Here is a 14,993-nt window from a genome sequence, read left to right as displayed (position 1 = left end):
TCAAATTTTTAGTACAGTGGTCAGAGAACCATTTTGACTAATTCTAGTCAAAATACCATTATTATCAAAGTTGTTGTGTCTATTGTGCTTGGACAATGTTGGAATTTGGCCACTTTGACCCCTATCTCCAAAACTACCTCTATGCTCAACTTTAAATTTTTCGGAGATTAATGTCCCATCATATAATAGGCTTTTGCGGTCACTCTTTTATTAAATTTCGTATATTATTGCGATAAGTAATAATAAAGATTTCTCACGTCATTTATGATCTATGCAATGAAAACTGAACACTCGCATATTTCCAATCTTTTCATGTCGCGATTCTTATTCTTGAGAATGCCGAGAATGCACAAGCTCGGCAACATGTGCACAGCAACAGTTCTTGCTCCGATTCTCACGTGAACGCTTACAAGAGTATACCGCCGTACAACGCTCCGTTAACTCGGTTCTCGAACTCGGTGCTGGCAGTCCCTCCTTATTCCTCTCTTTTTCTTCGGTTTCATACCGCTCGTCTTCTTTCCAACGAAGGTCAGCAGCCGTCTGTCGCGCCTGGTTGCACATGCGGCATCGAATCTCTCGATGTGCATTAATGCATCTTCGTGCGATTCAGGCATTTCGTTAATCCGATAAAATTGTACTTAATTCTAAAAAGCAGTTCTAAAAACAGAAATTGATTTGTATCTTTCTATATATAAATTATATATAAATTTTATATTTATGTATAAATGCTGAAAAAATAATGTACATGTAAACTCGGTTTTTTTCTAGAAACATTTTTTTAAGAATAACGTTTTGTAAAAAATTCTTATGAATTATTGCGATTTAAGAAATGTAGAGAATAGTATTTTATATCTGATAAATGAAGAATTACTATACTCTTAAGATAAAGATAATTATGTAATTATTACTGCCAATGCTGACTAATTTACTAGTTTAAGTGATTCATATTTTTAAGCAAGATATATATAATATAAAAATATTATATTTTTGAGATCAAATATTTTCGAAATATAATATACAACAAAATTTCAAATGCAAATCAAATTTATTTAGTGCGATCAATATATTTATAAACTGAAAACCGGTTTATCTTTAACTTTGTGTTCGGTGATCCGCATTCCTTTCTATCACGCTCTATAACAGAACTTTATTTATAGAATATTTAAACTGTTAATCTTTTGGTAAAGAAAATTTTATTCAAGAAAATTGATATTAAAGTGCACATTAATATTGTATATATAAACTTTGTAATCTTGGTACAGAATTAAAAAAGAAATTACTATCTTTTTAAATTCTTTAATCTTGAAGAGATTCAGAGATTTCCTAATTTATAGAAAGTATAAAATAAAAAAAGAATAAATTATTAACAAATATTATCGATAAAATTGTTAATTGCAAAAATTGGAAATATAAAAATCTACACATAAAAATTTGAAAGAAATCAGTAATTCGACATTTTCTAGCATAGTCAAAACTTAAAGATCTTAGCAAATCATAAGAGAGAATCTTGTCTTCAAATATACTTTAAATATGAAAAATTTAAGCATTCTTTATCTCTCTTTTTTTTTAAAGAATATAAAAGTTTTTTTCTGATTATACCTTTGAAAGAAACAACTCAATTTAATTAATAAGCACTTGTCATACAATTGAGCAGGATTAAAATTGATTTAGATTTAGTTATCTCTAAAAGGAAGATCATTAGGAAGTATAGGCGCTTTAACGGGCACGTGGTGAGCAAGCGATCGATCATCCGAGGCGAACCTTGGCATTCGATTAAACAGACAGGAAGAGCAAGATTTTTTACGTCATACTCGGAAGAATGATCGTGCTAATGAATGAACTTGTTTGTCGGTATCCCGTTGTATTTCTTACAGCCTGACAATCCACGTGGAAAATTGCGTTCCTCTAGCACGCATTTAATCGCGCACAAGCACTTACGTAATCAGTATGATCGGAACTCTAGACTTAATTTCTCGATGAATTGTATGTATTATGATAAAACAGTAATAATTGTGCCAGAAGTTCAAGCTGAAGCAATATTTTGTACAAATCTCAATTTTAGCATTTATTCTTTAATTACATAAATAAGACCGTGAAATTAATTCTGCTAATTATATATAGGATTATGAAATAAAGATCATAAAATAAATTTGATATTAAAATTAATTGGTTCTAGCTGCATTTTAATATGCATTAAATATGAAAATAGCATGCGATAATTTACTAATCATATGCATTAAACGTGAAAATAACAAATAAAAATTTAACAATTCTACTAAAATTGTGAATATATGCTAACAATGAAATTAAGTAAACTACGCGTGTATTTTAACAGTAATTTCACGGGATTCTTAAGATCCGATTTAGGTTACTTTAAAAATAAGCGGCTCATACAATAACGTCCGCGTAGCGATTAGATTTTTCCACGTCGCATTTTTAAATTAAAGCGAACTGTCGTAATCTTCAGAATAAACAGGTTACATAAGTTAGCTTATAGGAATTGTCCTCGATATATATCTAGTATATCGGCTGTTCGAGATTTCTTGCAACATTGCAGAACCACTGCGAGACAGTATATGACTAATAGATGTTTAATGATTATACGTGTCCGGCTTTTTATTTATTCCGGAAACGCATAGATGAATTAAGGCAATTATGCGAATCGTTGTCGCATTACAGACTAAACAGTTATTACTCTCAGGATTAGCACTTATTGAATTGAAACTCAATCAAACACGCGAATCATCAGCTTTTTGTTACAGCATATTTATATATTTTAAGACGATTATTTAAAAAAATATTGTGTGGAAGCAAATATTAATTGGATTTTTCCCAACCATCTTCTCTCATATATCAAGCCATTAAACTTTTCGGTCCTTTCAACTCATTACTTTAATTTACTTTGCTATTCTTGCATGCAATTTAAAAGCCTACACAGCATCTTACAGACTCTTTACAGACTCTTACAGACTCTTTACATCTTCGACGATTAATATTCTTAGCAAACGTTTCGTAAAAAAATTGTGTAATACAAATTCTCTTTAACATTCTCTTTCAATAGTCTTGTATTATCTAAAACTTAAGATGTAGACAAATATAAAAAGAGAATTGTAAAATTTAGATTTTCATTGATTTTTTAAATAATCAAAAAATGTTGAAATCTGAAAAACAGACAGCTATTTCTTCTATTTTAATTGCATTTTTTTCTGCAATTTATTTTAACGAGAGTAGAGATTTTTATTTTCAAATAAATTCCTCGATAAAATGTCGCTTTTGGTATTCGCGACATTGACGTGCGAGCCGGAAATTCGTCTCCGACCAAGTAAGGGACTGTAGCCGCGGAGGCAATGACATTGCTCACAATGCCAGGATGCGCCGCCGCCGCCTGCATCGGTCGATGGCATCGTCCGCGGTCGCTTCCATGAAATCTGCCTCATCGCCGCTTATAAATGAACGGCCTTTTTTTGCGAGAGACAAGTTTTCGCGGAATTAAACGAGCAAACTGTTAATCTTTAAAAGAAACACAGACAGCTCATAATTGATACGCGATTACGCTTATAAGCGCATTCTTACGGAGGATATGCATCAACGTGTGCGTCAATAATGCATATTGATGCATTCTTTTGAATGCTATGATTCATCTAAATATCAATAAACTTATATTATTATATACGTGTTTGTATATGTATATCATATCATTAATGTTCATAAATTTACAAGAAAGAAATTGTTAAAATGCAATTATATCATCAAATACTTTATTAATTATTTGCAACTGCATCTGCTTTGCATTTTTATTGTTGCATGAGTATACGAAATTATAATATTGAAGAATAATACTCATCACCAAAGAGACATACAGCATATATACATACTCACAGTCAAAATATAGAATCGAGTAAAATTATTCCGATTATTCTTTGTTTATACCTATGGGATAAATTTTAAAATATTCCGAAATATAAAATTTATTTATTATTTGATAATAATCTATATATAATAATCTATATATTTCTATCTATATATTTGATAATAATCTACAATAGCTTATTTTCTCGTGTTTCAGCACCGAATAGCCCACTTCATCGTAGCAACAGAGCTCACGTCTTGCTCCTGTTGAATAGGCCTTTAGCCGCTCTCACGGACGCTGATCATGCAGTTAGATTGCGACCAGACTGGGGCAAGGTGAGAAAACACAGAACTTACGCCTACATATAAAATCAGTGCATGTGTCAGATAACAGAAGAATTTTCTTGGTGTGTGTACTTTAAATCCAAATGCATATAAGTAACTTTTCATACCTTTTTATTTTATCAATTTGTAGAATATGTACGCATGCTAATTTTTTCGATTTTATTAAAGGTGTACATACTAAAATTATTATTATATAATTTTACTATTATCGAAAAAATAATTATTAAATTAATATTTATATATAACGATAAAAATTTCATATTTTTTGTCTTTTTAGGGACACTATAGAAGAGGGATCGCTTTGTCGGCCCTTGGAAGACACGAAGAAGCACTCTATGCTCTCTGCATTAGCGTGGCCATTGACAAAAATCCTCAAGCTGTACGCCATGAATTGACCAAGGTACATTCATCGTTCATTATAAAAATTAACGAATTCAATGGTGCAACAATTACGAAATATTAATCAAATATACACTAACTCGCAAAATACAAATTGCATTGTCCGATAATAATAAATTTGGATAACTCTAGAATTTTAGATCTAAAAATTAAAATGTCCTTTCTGTCATGAAAAGTGTCGCATAATTGAAGCTCTTCCGGCAACCAGAAATTATCGATCATCCAGATTCGATTCACATTTCGAGCATCGCTTACACAAATTTATCGAGTATCCGCGTATCTCCTGTAACTGGTAGAAATGAGAGAACATGATGAGAGATTGGCCACAGAGATCGCAGGTAAAAAAAGAATCCACATTTTCCCGGGTAGGACAATCAGTATCGCGCGACTGACGGAATGCGCTTGAGATCGCTTCTCTTGGAGAGCATCAACGAGACAAAAGAAACGCGCGCAGCGGCGTTTCCGGCACGACTGCTGGCGGCCGCGTGCCGGCTTAATGACTCGGTACGATAGTCGTCAGGTGAGTGACCCGCACGCCAGGGGCAACGATAACCACATTCGCACACGAACGCGAGTCTTCGATGTTATTCTCGCCAGAGCGAGTGCGCCGTTTCCTCGTGTTGTTCTTCGCGGTAGCTACACTGCGTCGATATATCGATCTTCCACTGTGTGACGCACGACCCCGCGCCACTGCGTTTTCCACCCTCTTATACATAATGCAAAACTCCTTCTACGTCGATTTTTTTTTTTTTTTTAACTATCATACCTTCCTCTCATTTATCTTCTTGAAAAAAAGTCTCTGTCTCGAAGTTGATCTGTCAATCTTTCGCCCTGCGATGTGTATGACGCGCTGCATCTTTAACTTCGCTGCATAAATTTTCTTACATAATACGATTTTAAATTCGTCATTTTCATATTTATATGCTTTTCTGCCATTTGAACCGAGATCTTTCTGCCATTTGAACCGAGATCTTTTAATTCGCGTTAAATTTATATTTTATCTGACAACAAGCAGATAAAAACAAATATAATAAACTGCGATATGTAAATTCAAAATACTTAAACGTCATCGTAGGACTTGTATCCGAGCTATATATGAACGTCAAATATTAAATTCTGATGGATATTTAACATCGAAATGATTTGATTCGACGTTAAATTTCGCAACATTGCGAAATTTTTACTTGAATATCTACAAACCGTGCGATTGCGTATATGGTAACAATCGATGAGCATTAAATAATTCAACGCTGACGAATTGCGTCAAATTTTGATGCTAAATAATTCGAAAAACGGAGCGCGTTGAATTCTTTTCTTTCTCGAACGTACAACGATTACATAAGCGAACGCCCGATGGCGGAATCATTGATGCAAGCTGCATTGCCACTTATATAAGATCGGGGAATCATTCTTTCCCGTTGAATCCGTTGGTCGGATCTACATTATGGAAGGCGTACTTTTACTTTCATCATCCGAAAACATCCTGCAGATTGTCTAACCGCGATATTTCATGCGTTAATTACGCTGATTTAACGGCTGAGTTCTCGTTAATCTTCAAATCTTCAAATTTTCGCATATGGAACACGTCAAGAAAGATTTGCGTGGTTACTGAGGGAACAATGGATTTAAGTCATCGCTAGCAAAAGTTTCAATTGAAATTCTGGTTTGCCATAGTCTATTAATTTGCAATGTTAATCTTTTGTTGAAAGAAATCGTGTCTCTAATAGTGATTATATTTCGTAAACCTAATTTTAATATGCATTTTTGACATACATTTATTATTTTAATATTGGTATTAGCCGATTTATTTATACATATTTATTTTATTTTATATACATTCTGTTAAAAGTTTAAGGAAGAGAATTAAATTATAAAAACATATATTAATATATTAAACACATACCTATTATTAATTTTAATTTAATTAGAGAATCAAGTAATGATAATTGACACTTATATTCTTTATGTCAGATTTTCACTCTCTTTTTTTTTTGTTTTCTTTCTCTCCTTTTTTCTTTTTTTCTAGAAAATAATTAAATTTAATTAATTAAATAAACACACATAGATATAGCATATTTCAAAGATTCAATGATATTATCAATGCTTTGAAGTTTACTTTGAGGAATAAATATAATCTGCATTACTCGTCATCTATATATTTCATCAGATTTCCAATTTTTTCCCTTTTCTTTCCTTCCTCTCCTTTTTTTCTTTCTCTTTGGAAAATAAATAATTAAATTAAATTAATTAAAAAGTAATGAAACAATATATAAAGGCCTTAACAAGACTCTATATGTTGGTGAAAAAATGTTTTATTATTAGATAAACAAAATAAGTATAAACATTATCGAATAATCTAATAATAAAAAATGTTTTCACCAACATAGAGTCTCGTTAAGGCCTTTATATATTGTTTCATTACTTTTTATGTATACAAGTTTATAATTTCCATTTGAATTAATTAAATAAACATACACACAGAGATAGCATATTCAAAGATTCAATGATATTATTTCATATTATCAATGCTTTGAAGTTTACTTTGAGTAATAAATAATCTGCATTGCTCGTCGTCTACTTTGTCACATTCTATAACTTGTTTGATTAGCGCACATATTATGTTATCAAATTTGTAAACGTGTCATAGATTCTGCACAGAGCGCTGTCGCCAGGAATACGTCGACAGAATGTTCTGTCGCCACGCACGCCATACAATTTAACGAAGAACGCGTCACGCACGAGAAACCGTCATCAGTTAATGAATCCCAAACGTAGGCAACGTGCTACCCTGAACAGATCTGATTGCGAGGACAATAGCAGTGGCGAAGAGGAATTCACTCAGGTGCGTTTCTCGAAAATTATATTAATTATCATTCTGCCTGTCTATTATTTTTTGCTTGATAAAGAGGGCTTACGTCAAATCTTGCGCAATTTGAGATAAATAATGAAAAAGTGTGCTGTAAACATTTATATTAAAACGCTTAAATTTTATATTTTGTGCGTTATCCGATTTTTATTCTTGCTTTATTGTTTATCGATGTATGTATGTATGTATGTAATATCTAATCTCAAATTCATCGAGTCAATTTGATTTTTTTATTTCACACAATCGTTCAAAGCTTATTATATTACTTTTTTTCATCTTATTTCTTCTTTTTTTCTTTACAGGCGATAAATAGAAGATTTCGTTCATCCATCACGCCACAGGTCAATACAAAGTTGCAAGCAAGTCTGAACTGTGTTTATCAGGATGTAGAAAAACTGAAACGTAAGTGTATTCCACCGACCGCTACCTATATATTCGAATTTTATATCTTCTTTATATTCTTAAAAATATCCTGAGACTGTGTTTCATTTGCAGGATTCGAACCGAGACCCGCCGAAATCCTTCTGCCATCCCTTTCCGGCGGCACCGCCGGAGAATTGGATTGTATTTTATGCTGCCGCCTGCTCTGGAAACCTGTCACAACACCATGTGGTCACACTTATTGCTGGATGTGTCTGGATCGCTGCCTGGATTACTCTTCGGCCTGTCCTTTATGCGTCACATCTTTGGCCGACGTAAGAAATAATTTTTATTAATCAATTTTAATTAATATTTTAGCGTTTCAAAAAATTATTATTCGTAATAATCTAATACATTAGAACTACAATTGTTATAATAATTCTAAAATATATTCTTGAAAGTACAAATTTCGAGGAGATTTAATTTAATAAAAGGATATATAAAAAAATTCTCTTTCTCGCAAAATATCAAATATCTCTAGAAAAATTAGCTTCGGAATCAACGTACCGTGTATAAAACAAGAAGCCTGTACGATTCTTATTACATAATTCAATGCTTATAGAAGAAATATGTACATTCTCCAATATTTTTCACAGATTGTCTAGACTCTTGGATTATTTGAAGTCAAAGTACAAAATAGTTGCGTTAATTCCAAATTATTGTGATAGCTTTCTGATTCTCTGTCATTACAATCGTAATTTCACGACTGAGGTATTTCATATCTTTTTCCCTCAAATATTTTCTTGTATTTTAAAACTTGCTGATTAGTCACACGAGTCGTTGATCCCGAAGAGCTTGGCAGGGAAATACATCGACGCGAGATGCTGCAACAACACCTATTCGCAAATGAGACATAATGCTTCCTAGCGGTTAACGACGATGCCGCAGATCGAAATGATTATTGTTTGCGGTCGTCGAGGCGATCGTCGTGAGCTTCCGCGTTCGTAACGTCATTACCGATCGCTTGTACGAGTATTATATTTAATGACGATGAGGACAACGTGATGCGCGGATCAACGGTGATCTTGTGGTTCTGTGGATTTGCTTGTTTCCTCGTGCTATCTCCGCAATATCAATAAATAATTGTACTTATCTAGAAAGATTCTTCCTACGACGCTCTCTTTATTATTGGGGGTGTGACTGGCATTATATAAACCGCATTGCTGTTTTATTAATTTTCAACACGTCAAATTCGTGAAATATATATAAATCTATATAAATCTAAATTATAGTATATAGGACGACACACACACTACAATTAAGTTTTTATTTCCACTTTTTATCTCAAATATTTCTAACTAACATGTATTTTAAATTAAACACAAATCAAGAATAATTGATTTGTTCCACTTGTTCGAAAATGATATAATCAATACTCATAGACAAGGTCATTGACCAATTATCTTCTTCCGCTTTCAGTATCTAGCCAGTAGCCAGAAAACCGTAACGGATTTTGTAGAGAAAGCGCTTAAAACAGTGGCGCCCGCGGAATATACCTCCAGAGCAATGAATCATCGGCTCGAACTGGTCCAGGGACTGGGTCTTTTGGGTAATGAACAGATCGCCGTCTTCATCTGCACAACCGCCTTCCCATGTGTCGCCTGTCCCCTCTTCGTCTACGAGCCTAGGTACAGACTGATGGTCAGAAGATGCGTTGAGAGTGGAGTGCGCCAGTTCGGAATCGCCGCGTGTCTTAATAAAGAGGCAACGGGCACGAAAAGGTACGTCGCTTTTTGTTTGCAATAAATTTAAATACAATTTGCCTGCAAAGACTTAGAATTTACATCAATAATTTAATTTCTGAATATTTTACTTTTTTACTTCACTTACATTCCTTTTGATCAATATTTGTTACATCAATTAATTATTATAAATAAGAAAATTTGTTATTTGAATATGAAAGAATTTTCGTAATAAATATTTTTTATTATATATAATATTATTATATATAATTTATAACTTGTATAAATTTATTACATATATTATCTAAAAAATGAAAAAATGCTATATAATAACAATTAATAATGGAACAATAATATTGCGTTATTTCAGATACGCGGAATATGGTACTATGCTGGATATTCGAGATCGGGTATTACTGAAAGACGGCTGCAGTATTCTCAGCACGATCGGTGGTAGAAGATTTAGAGTACTTTCCGGTGGAGAAAAAGATGGTTACGATACGGCACAGGTGGAATTTCTCAGGGATACCATCGTGCAGCAGGATCAATTATTAAATCTCTTGGAACTTCATGATAAGGTAAGGAAGAGTCTGCTCAGATATATATATATATATATATGTATATAATATAATAAATTTTTAATTTTACGATGTCACAATTATTCTTCCGCAATACGAGAATTTGTATCAAATTTTTTTCTTATTTTTAATTAAATGTTAACTAACGATCCTGTTAGCTTAAACTTTAAGAAATTGTTAGATTTTTTCATTTCTCTCGAGCATTTCACACGCAGATATTTTTATTCATAATGTTAATTTGTTTAAAAAAAGTAAAAAGAAAAACATTTTTCACGTCATAATGACAAGAAGAGACAGCTACAGTTTCGACAATTTGCTGATATCTATCACCATTATTTACCATTATCATATAGGTACGAGCGAAAGGCCGAAGATGGTGGGACACAGTGCCTACCTCGCAGAAGTCCGAGATTCAACGAGTATTCGGACGTATGCCGGATACAGAGGAAGACTGGTCGCGTCTACCGGATGGTCCATCGTGGACATGGTGGTTGCTTGCAATCCTGCCGCTGGGACCGCAGTTACAAGTGGGTATTCTGGGCACTACTAGTCTCGAAAAGCGGCTGCGAGCCATCGAGAAAACTCTCGATCACATGGAGCAGAGGCAACCAACTGTCGCAGCCGCTCAATCTGAACAGACGACAACGCCGTCGAGCATTTGTAGGGATGGAAGAACGATCACGGAAACAGCGATATCGGTCGTTCAGCAATCGTAGAGAGCAACGAAGTGTCTCGATACCTTGGAAGCAACCAATGTCATTCTGTGGCCTGGAGATAGAACGGCGAATCTTGCATCTCGCGTTCTGCGAAGAAACTTCCAATAGCAAAAGAATCTTTAGAAAGCAGTAGTAATCTTTTTAACCGAACAAAAATTATTTGAAAAATATTCTCTAACTTTCTATTAAATAATTCTTTAATTATTTGTCGAACAAGCTTTGATATCACTCGGTAGAAATGATTAAGGTGACGCGATATCTCCAACTTTTCCACAGACTGCAAATCTTGAAAACTGCATTTACTAAGCTCATATTTTTGATCCTATTGCGCATTCTTGCGCAAGACATGATAGTTCTCTAAGTCCATGTCACAGGAAGACATTTCTGTTATTTACGCTCTAAACTATTATTTAGTCGGTTAAATCTTTTCTACATCGATCTCTCATCCGCTGTCGTCCCCGCGACGCGAGTCTTCGATTGACCCTTCAATACTATTCGACGTACAAAATATCCGTAGAACGCGTGAACACTTGGAATGCCCTGTTAGAAAATTGGGTCAATCGATCAGCAAATGCACCTGTCCCTCGATTCCGTTTGGCGGGGAGTTTCGGGCGGCTCCTTGTCTCTCTTCTTAGGTTTAAAGAGGAAATGTTTGGAAGTGAATATATATATATATTCAAAACTTTTGCTTAAAACGTGTTTTAATATATCTTACAATTTCCACGATATTCGTTCAAGAACAGATAAATTTGCCGTATCTGTTCAGAGAAATTATTTCAACTCTTGAAGCTACGAAAAACACAAAAAAAAATAAATTTTTTATTTTGATCTGTTTTATACATACTTAAAAGATTATCAAAATCGATAGAGGACTCTTCAAATGTTTCCATATAAATTAAGTTCCAATTTGAACTGTACTTTGTACTCGTTAAATCTTCTACAGAACGCCTTATCAACGGGATGACGAAGAAAAGGTACGTTCACTTACAAAAAGTAAGTAGAAGTAATAATTATTATTAAGTAAAAATAATTATTATTATTATAATCTGGAACGCTAACTGGGATATGAACAATATTTATTTTTATGCAGTATATTATTTTTGAGTAAATTTTTTATGCAATAAATTGCGTGTTACATAATAATTTATTCCTACTGACGTTCCAGAATTAATTGTGATGTGAAATAACTGCGTTAATAATCTGATAAAAATTTTGGTCACAATGATGGAAACATATCTGTAAGAACGAGACGTCACGTTTCCTCAGTAAGGCGTACCGATCCTCTTGCTAACGCAAATCTGTTCTTCCAGATAATATTATATAACTACATATTATATACTTACATATATATATGTATACACACATATTTATGTATACACATTCGAATGCATATACGTGATAAAATCGGAAGTAAGTCATTCCACTTTAAATATTTTAATGCGTTATAACGCATAGGTAATAATGTTATAATTCTTGAGTGTGTAATATAACGGATCGAATATTATATTTTATTGTAATAGTTTACAAGGTTTACATTTGTTTTAATATAATACATGATTTAATGATTTTTATACTGTCAGTCATATAATGACAATCAATTGTTTTAATCAAAATTTAAATTATAAAATCAGTTTTCTTCAAAATAATTTTGTGATCGAGATTAATTTCTACAATTACAATATTTTATTCTATATTTATTATGTATAAGATGTCTCAACATTACTGCGCTGTAATTAGATCTCGTTAAATTTCCAGGGATATACTTTTTTGTTTCGATAATATTCGATACACTATATATATACATATATGCATGTTAAGGAGCTCACTTCCGTTTCACGTAGATGCATCGAAATCTCGTGCACGAAAATTCGTCGGTGAGCGAATGCACTAGATGAAAAATAATGCTGTCGGCAAAACTGCACTAGATGAAAAATAATGCTGTTTGCATATAGAAAATGTACATTTTTACTTTATTTATATAATTGGAATTGAAACTTTTCTAATTTTCTAATGGTGACATAATTTATTTATTGTGCATATAAACAAATATATACATGTCTAGTGCGTGTAACTTTATCTTATTATTTTAATTATGAAAACATCCATTATTTTTCATTTTATTACAATAATATTTAACTTCATTCAGTTTTTTAAAAATGTGAAACAGATTAAAAAGGATAATGGTGAAACTATTGTATATGTAAATATCTATAATAATTTGTACATTATTGACAAAAAATATAAAAAATCTAAATATCAGGATACAGATTATCATGATTAGATGCTGTCAAGCGATTTTTCGCGACGTAATGCACATGCCAAAGTTGCATTCATTGGTGCAATCGCTCTACGAACGTTCCACGAGTCTGCCGGTACAATCACGCGCGAAAGCGCGATTGTAAAGTTTATTCGGAAAAGCGCAAATATATTCTCAGACGAGAATGCGTGAGATCCTTTTCGGCTCTCTGATGTTAATTGCACGAATCGCGAATCACGAAAATTTTTTTCGAACGCGTTGACGATCGCGCCGTGCAGATTTTACACAACGACGGATGGTTCGCGTGTTCCGCGGGGCCCAAAAAATCCCGAAATCTTTTTATACCGTCTAGATTTATTCTATCGCTCGTAAGATTTTTTGATTATGCTAGCACATAATAATTTATTTTCACGCGGCTTTTCGTACCGTCGAGACACAGAGATCGCCTGAGGAGCTAGAAAAGTCATATCAATCGCGCAATCATTTCTTAAGAAACATAAGCACGTATAGCACGATTGTCATTACTATTGTCGCAATTAAATAGTCTAATTAGAAAAAAAGAATATTCCAACACATTGTCTTTCTCAGATCTTTGGCAGTTACTTGCTTGTTCTTCCACGTGTATAAAATTTCAATGTAATTTATTAGAAATTTATTTAGAATTTTAGAATATTTCGTGATGCTTTAAAATATTTTCAAATTGAATACATATTTTATCAATTTACGTAATATTAAATTTTTTCACAAGTCTACTTTATCGTATCGTTTTTAAATAAATAAAAATTGATCTGTATAAATTATTTCCTTAATATTTTTAAATATTTTTTAAATATTACTTAACTCTTGAGTTATTTTGAGAAGAAGATAAATATTAAAAATCTATAATTCTTTCTAAATATGTGCAATAAATCTTCATATTCTTAAATCTCTTTAAAAAATATGAAGATTTATGAATCTTTCTACTACATATTCACATCAACTTATAACAATATTTTATCAATATAATTAATAATATTTTAAAGATCTCGATGTATATTTATGCAGCACAGATTTAACATTAAATGTGACTATCTACTTTTGGATTTGTACGCGATATTCAAACTATATAAATCTCAAAAAGTTACATTTAATATTAAACAGACTATAATTAAAAGTTTTTCCATTAATGTTGAGCAAGCATTATTAGAGCGATAATTAATTATAAATTTCTTTGCACGATAATAATGGCGACAATCGTTACAAATCGGTGTACTTCGAGTAGGTACACCTACGAAAGTATAAGGTAAAAAAGTACTATAAAAAGAGTTTTTTAATTGATCAATATAACGCGTAATATGTACACTCCGTTCGTCTCTGCGGCAATCGAGAGAAGCACATCCTCTATTTAGATTTGTATTCTATTCTCTAGACTTTTACGAAATTGTGAATCATGCATTGTGATATTACTATATAGCCTATCTTGTATATTGTTATTGCTACGTTACAACTATTATACGTAATGCCACACGACTTTCCATTTTTACTTCGACATTTCTATATATTTATCTTCATCTCTTCATATGAAAAATATTGTAATAAAATATACGAAGCCAAAAATCTAACCGCGAGTTGTTTTTTTTTTCGAAAAGCAAGACACCTCGATTATCATGCTTTTATCTTATCTATCACATTCCAAATTTTTTCATATTACATTTTATATTTAAGGAAAAAAATTATTATTATATATATTCAATATATTTAAATTTTGTACATTATATAATTTTAAAGTATGATGATTTAAATAAATTTTTTCAATAAGATTAATTATAATAAAATATATATGTTATTCGACAATTTTATATTCTTTCTGTTCTTAATTCATTTAAATTTCTAGTATTTTAT

The 14,993-nt window shown here is 32.2% G+C and overlaps 1 protein-coding gene across 1 annotated transcript in view; it reads left to right on the top strand.

The window, feature by feature from the left end:
- The window catches only part of LOC145936662 (LON peptidase N-terminal domain and RING finger protein 3), a 39,802-nt gene extending 28,805 nt beyond the window's left edge, over window positions 1-10,997 (top strand). The window contains exons 2-9 of the mRNA XM_083039079.1: window positions 4,067-4,185; window positions 4,472-4,594; window positions 7,241-7,435; window positions 7,762-7,861; window positions 7,955-8,154; window positions 9,299-9,600; window positions 9,932-10,139; window positions 10,493-10,997. Of these exons, the coding sequence (XP_082895205.1) occupies window positions 4,067-4,185; window positions 4,472-4,594; window positions 7,241-7,435; window positions 7,762-7,861; window positions 7,955-8,154; window positions 9,299-9,600; window positions 9,932-10,139; window positions 10,493-10,855 (1,610 nt within the window). The 3' untranslated portion in view covers window positions 10,856-10,997. The remainder of the gene's footprint in view (window positions 1-4,066; window positions 4,186-4,471; window positions 4,595-7,240; window positions 7,436-7,761; window positions 7,862-7,954; window positions 8,155-9,298; window positions 9,601-9,931; window positions 10,140-10,492) is intronic.
- The last annotated feature ends 3,996 nt before the right edge of the window (window positions 10,998-14,993 follow it).

The sequence above is a fragment of the Prenolepis imparis genome, unplaced genomic scaffold, assembly GCF_030444845.1.
Source record: "Prenolepis imparis isolate NDT839.2.m4 unplaced genomic scaffold, iyPreImpa1.0 SCAF_5, whole genome shotgun sequence".
NCBI lineage: Eukaryota > Metazoa > Arthropoda > Insecta > Hymenoptera > Formicidae > Prenolepis > Prenolepis imparis.
Note: the sequence above shows the minus strand (reverse complement) of the source record. Positions and strands in the feature narration are given on the sequence as shown.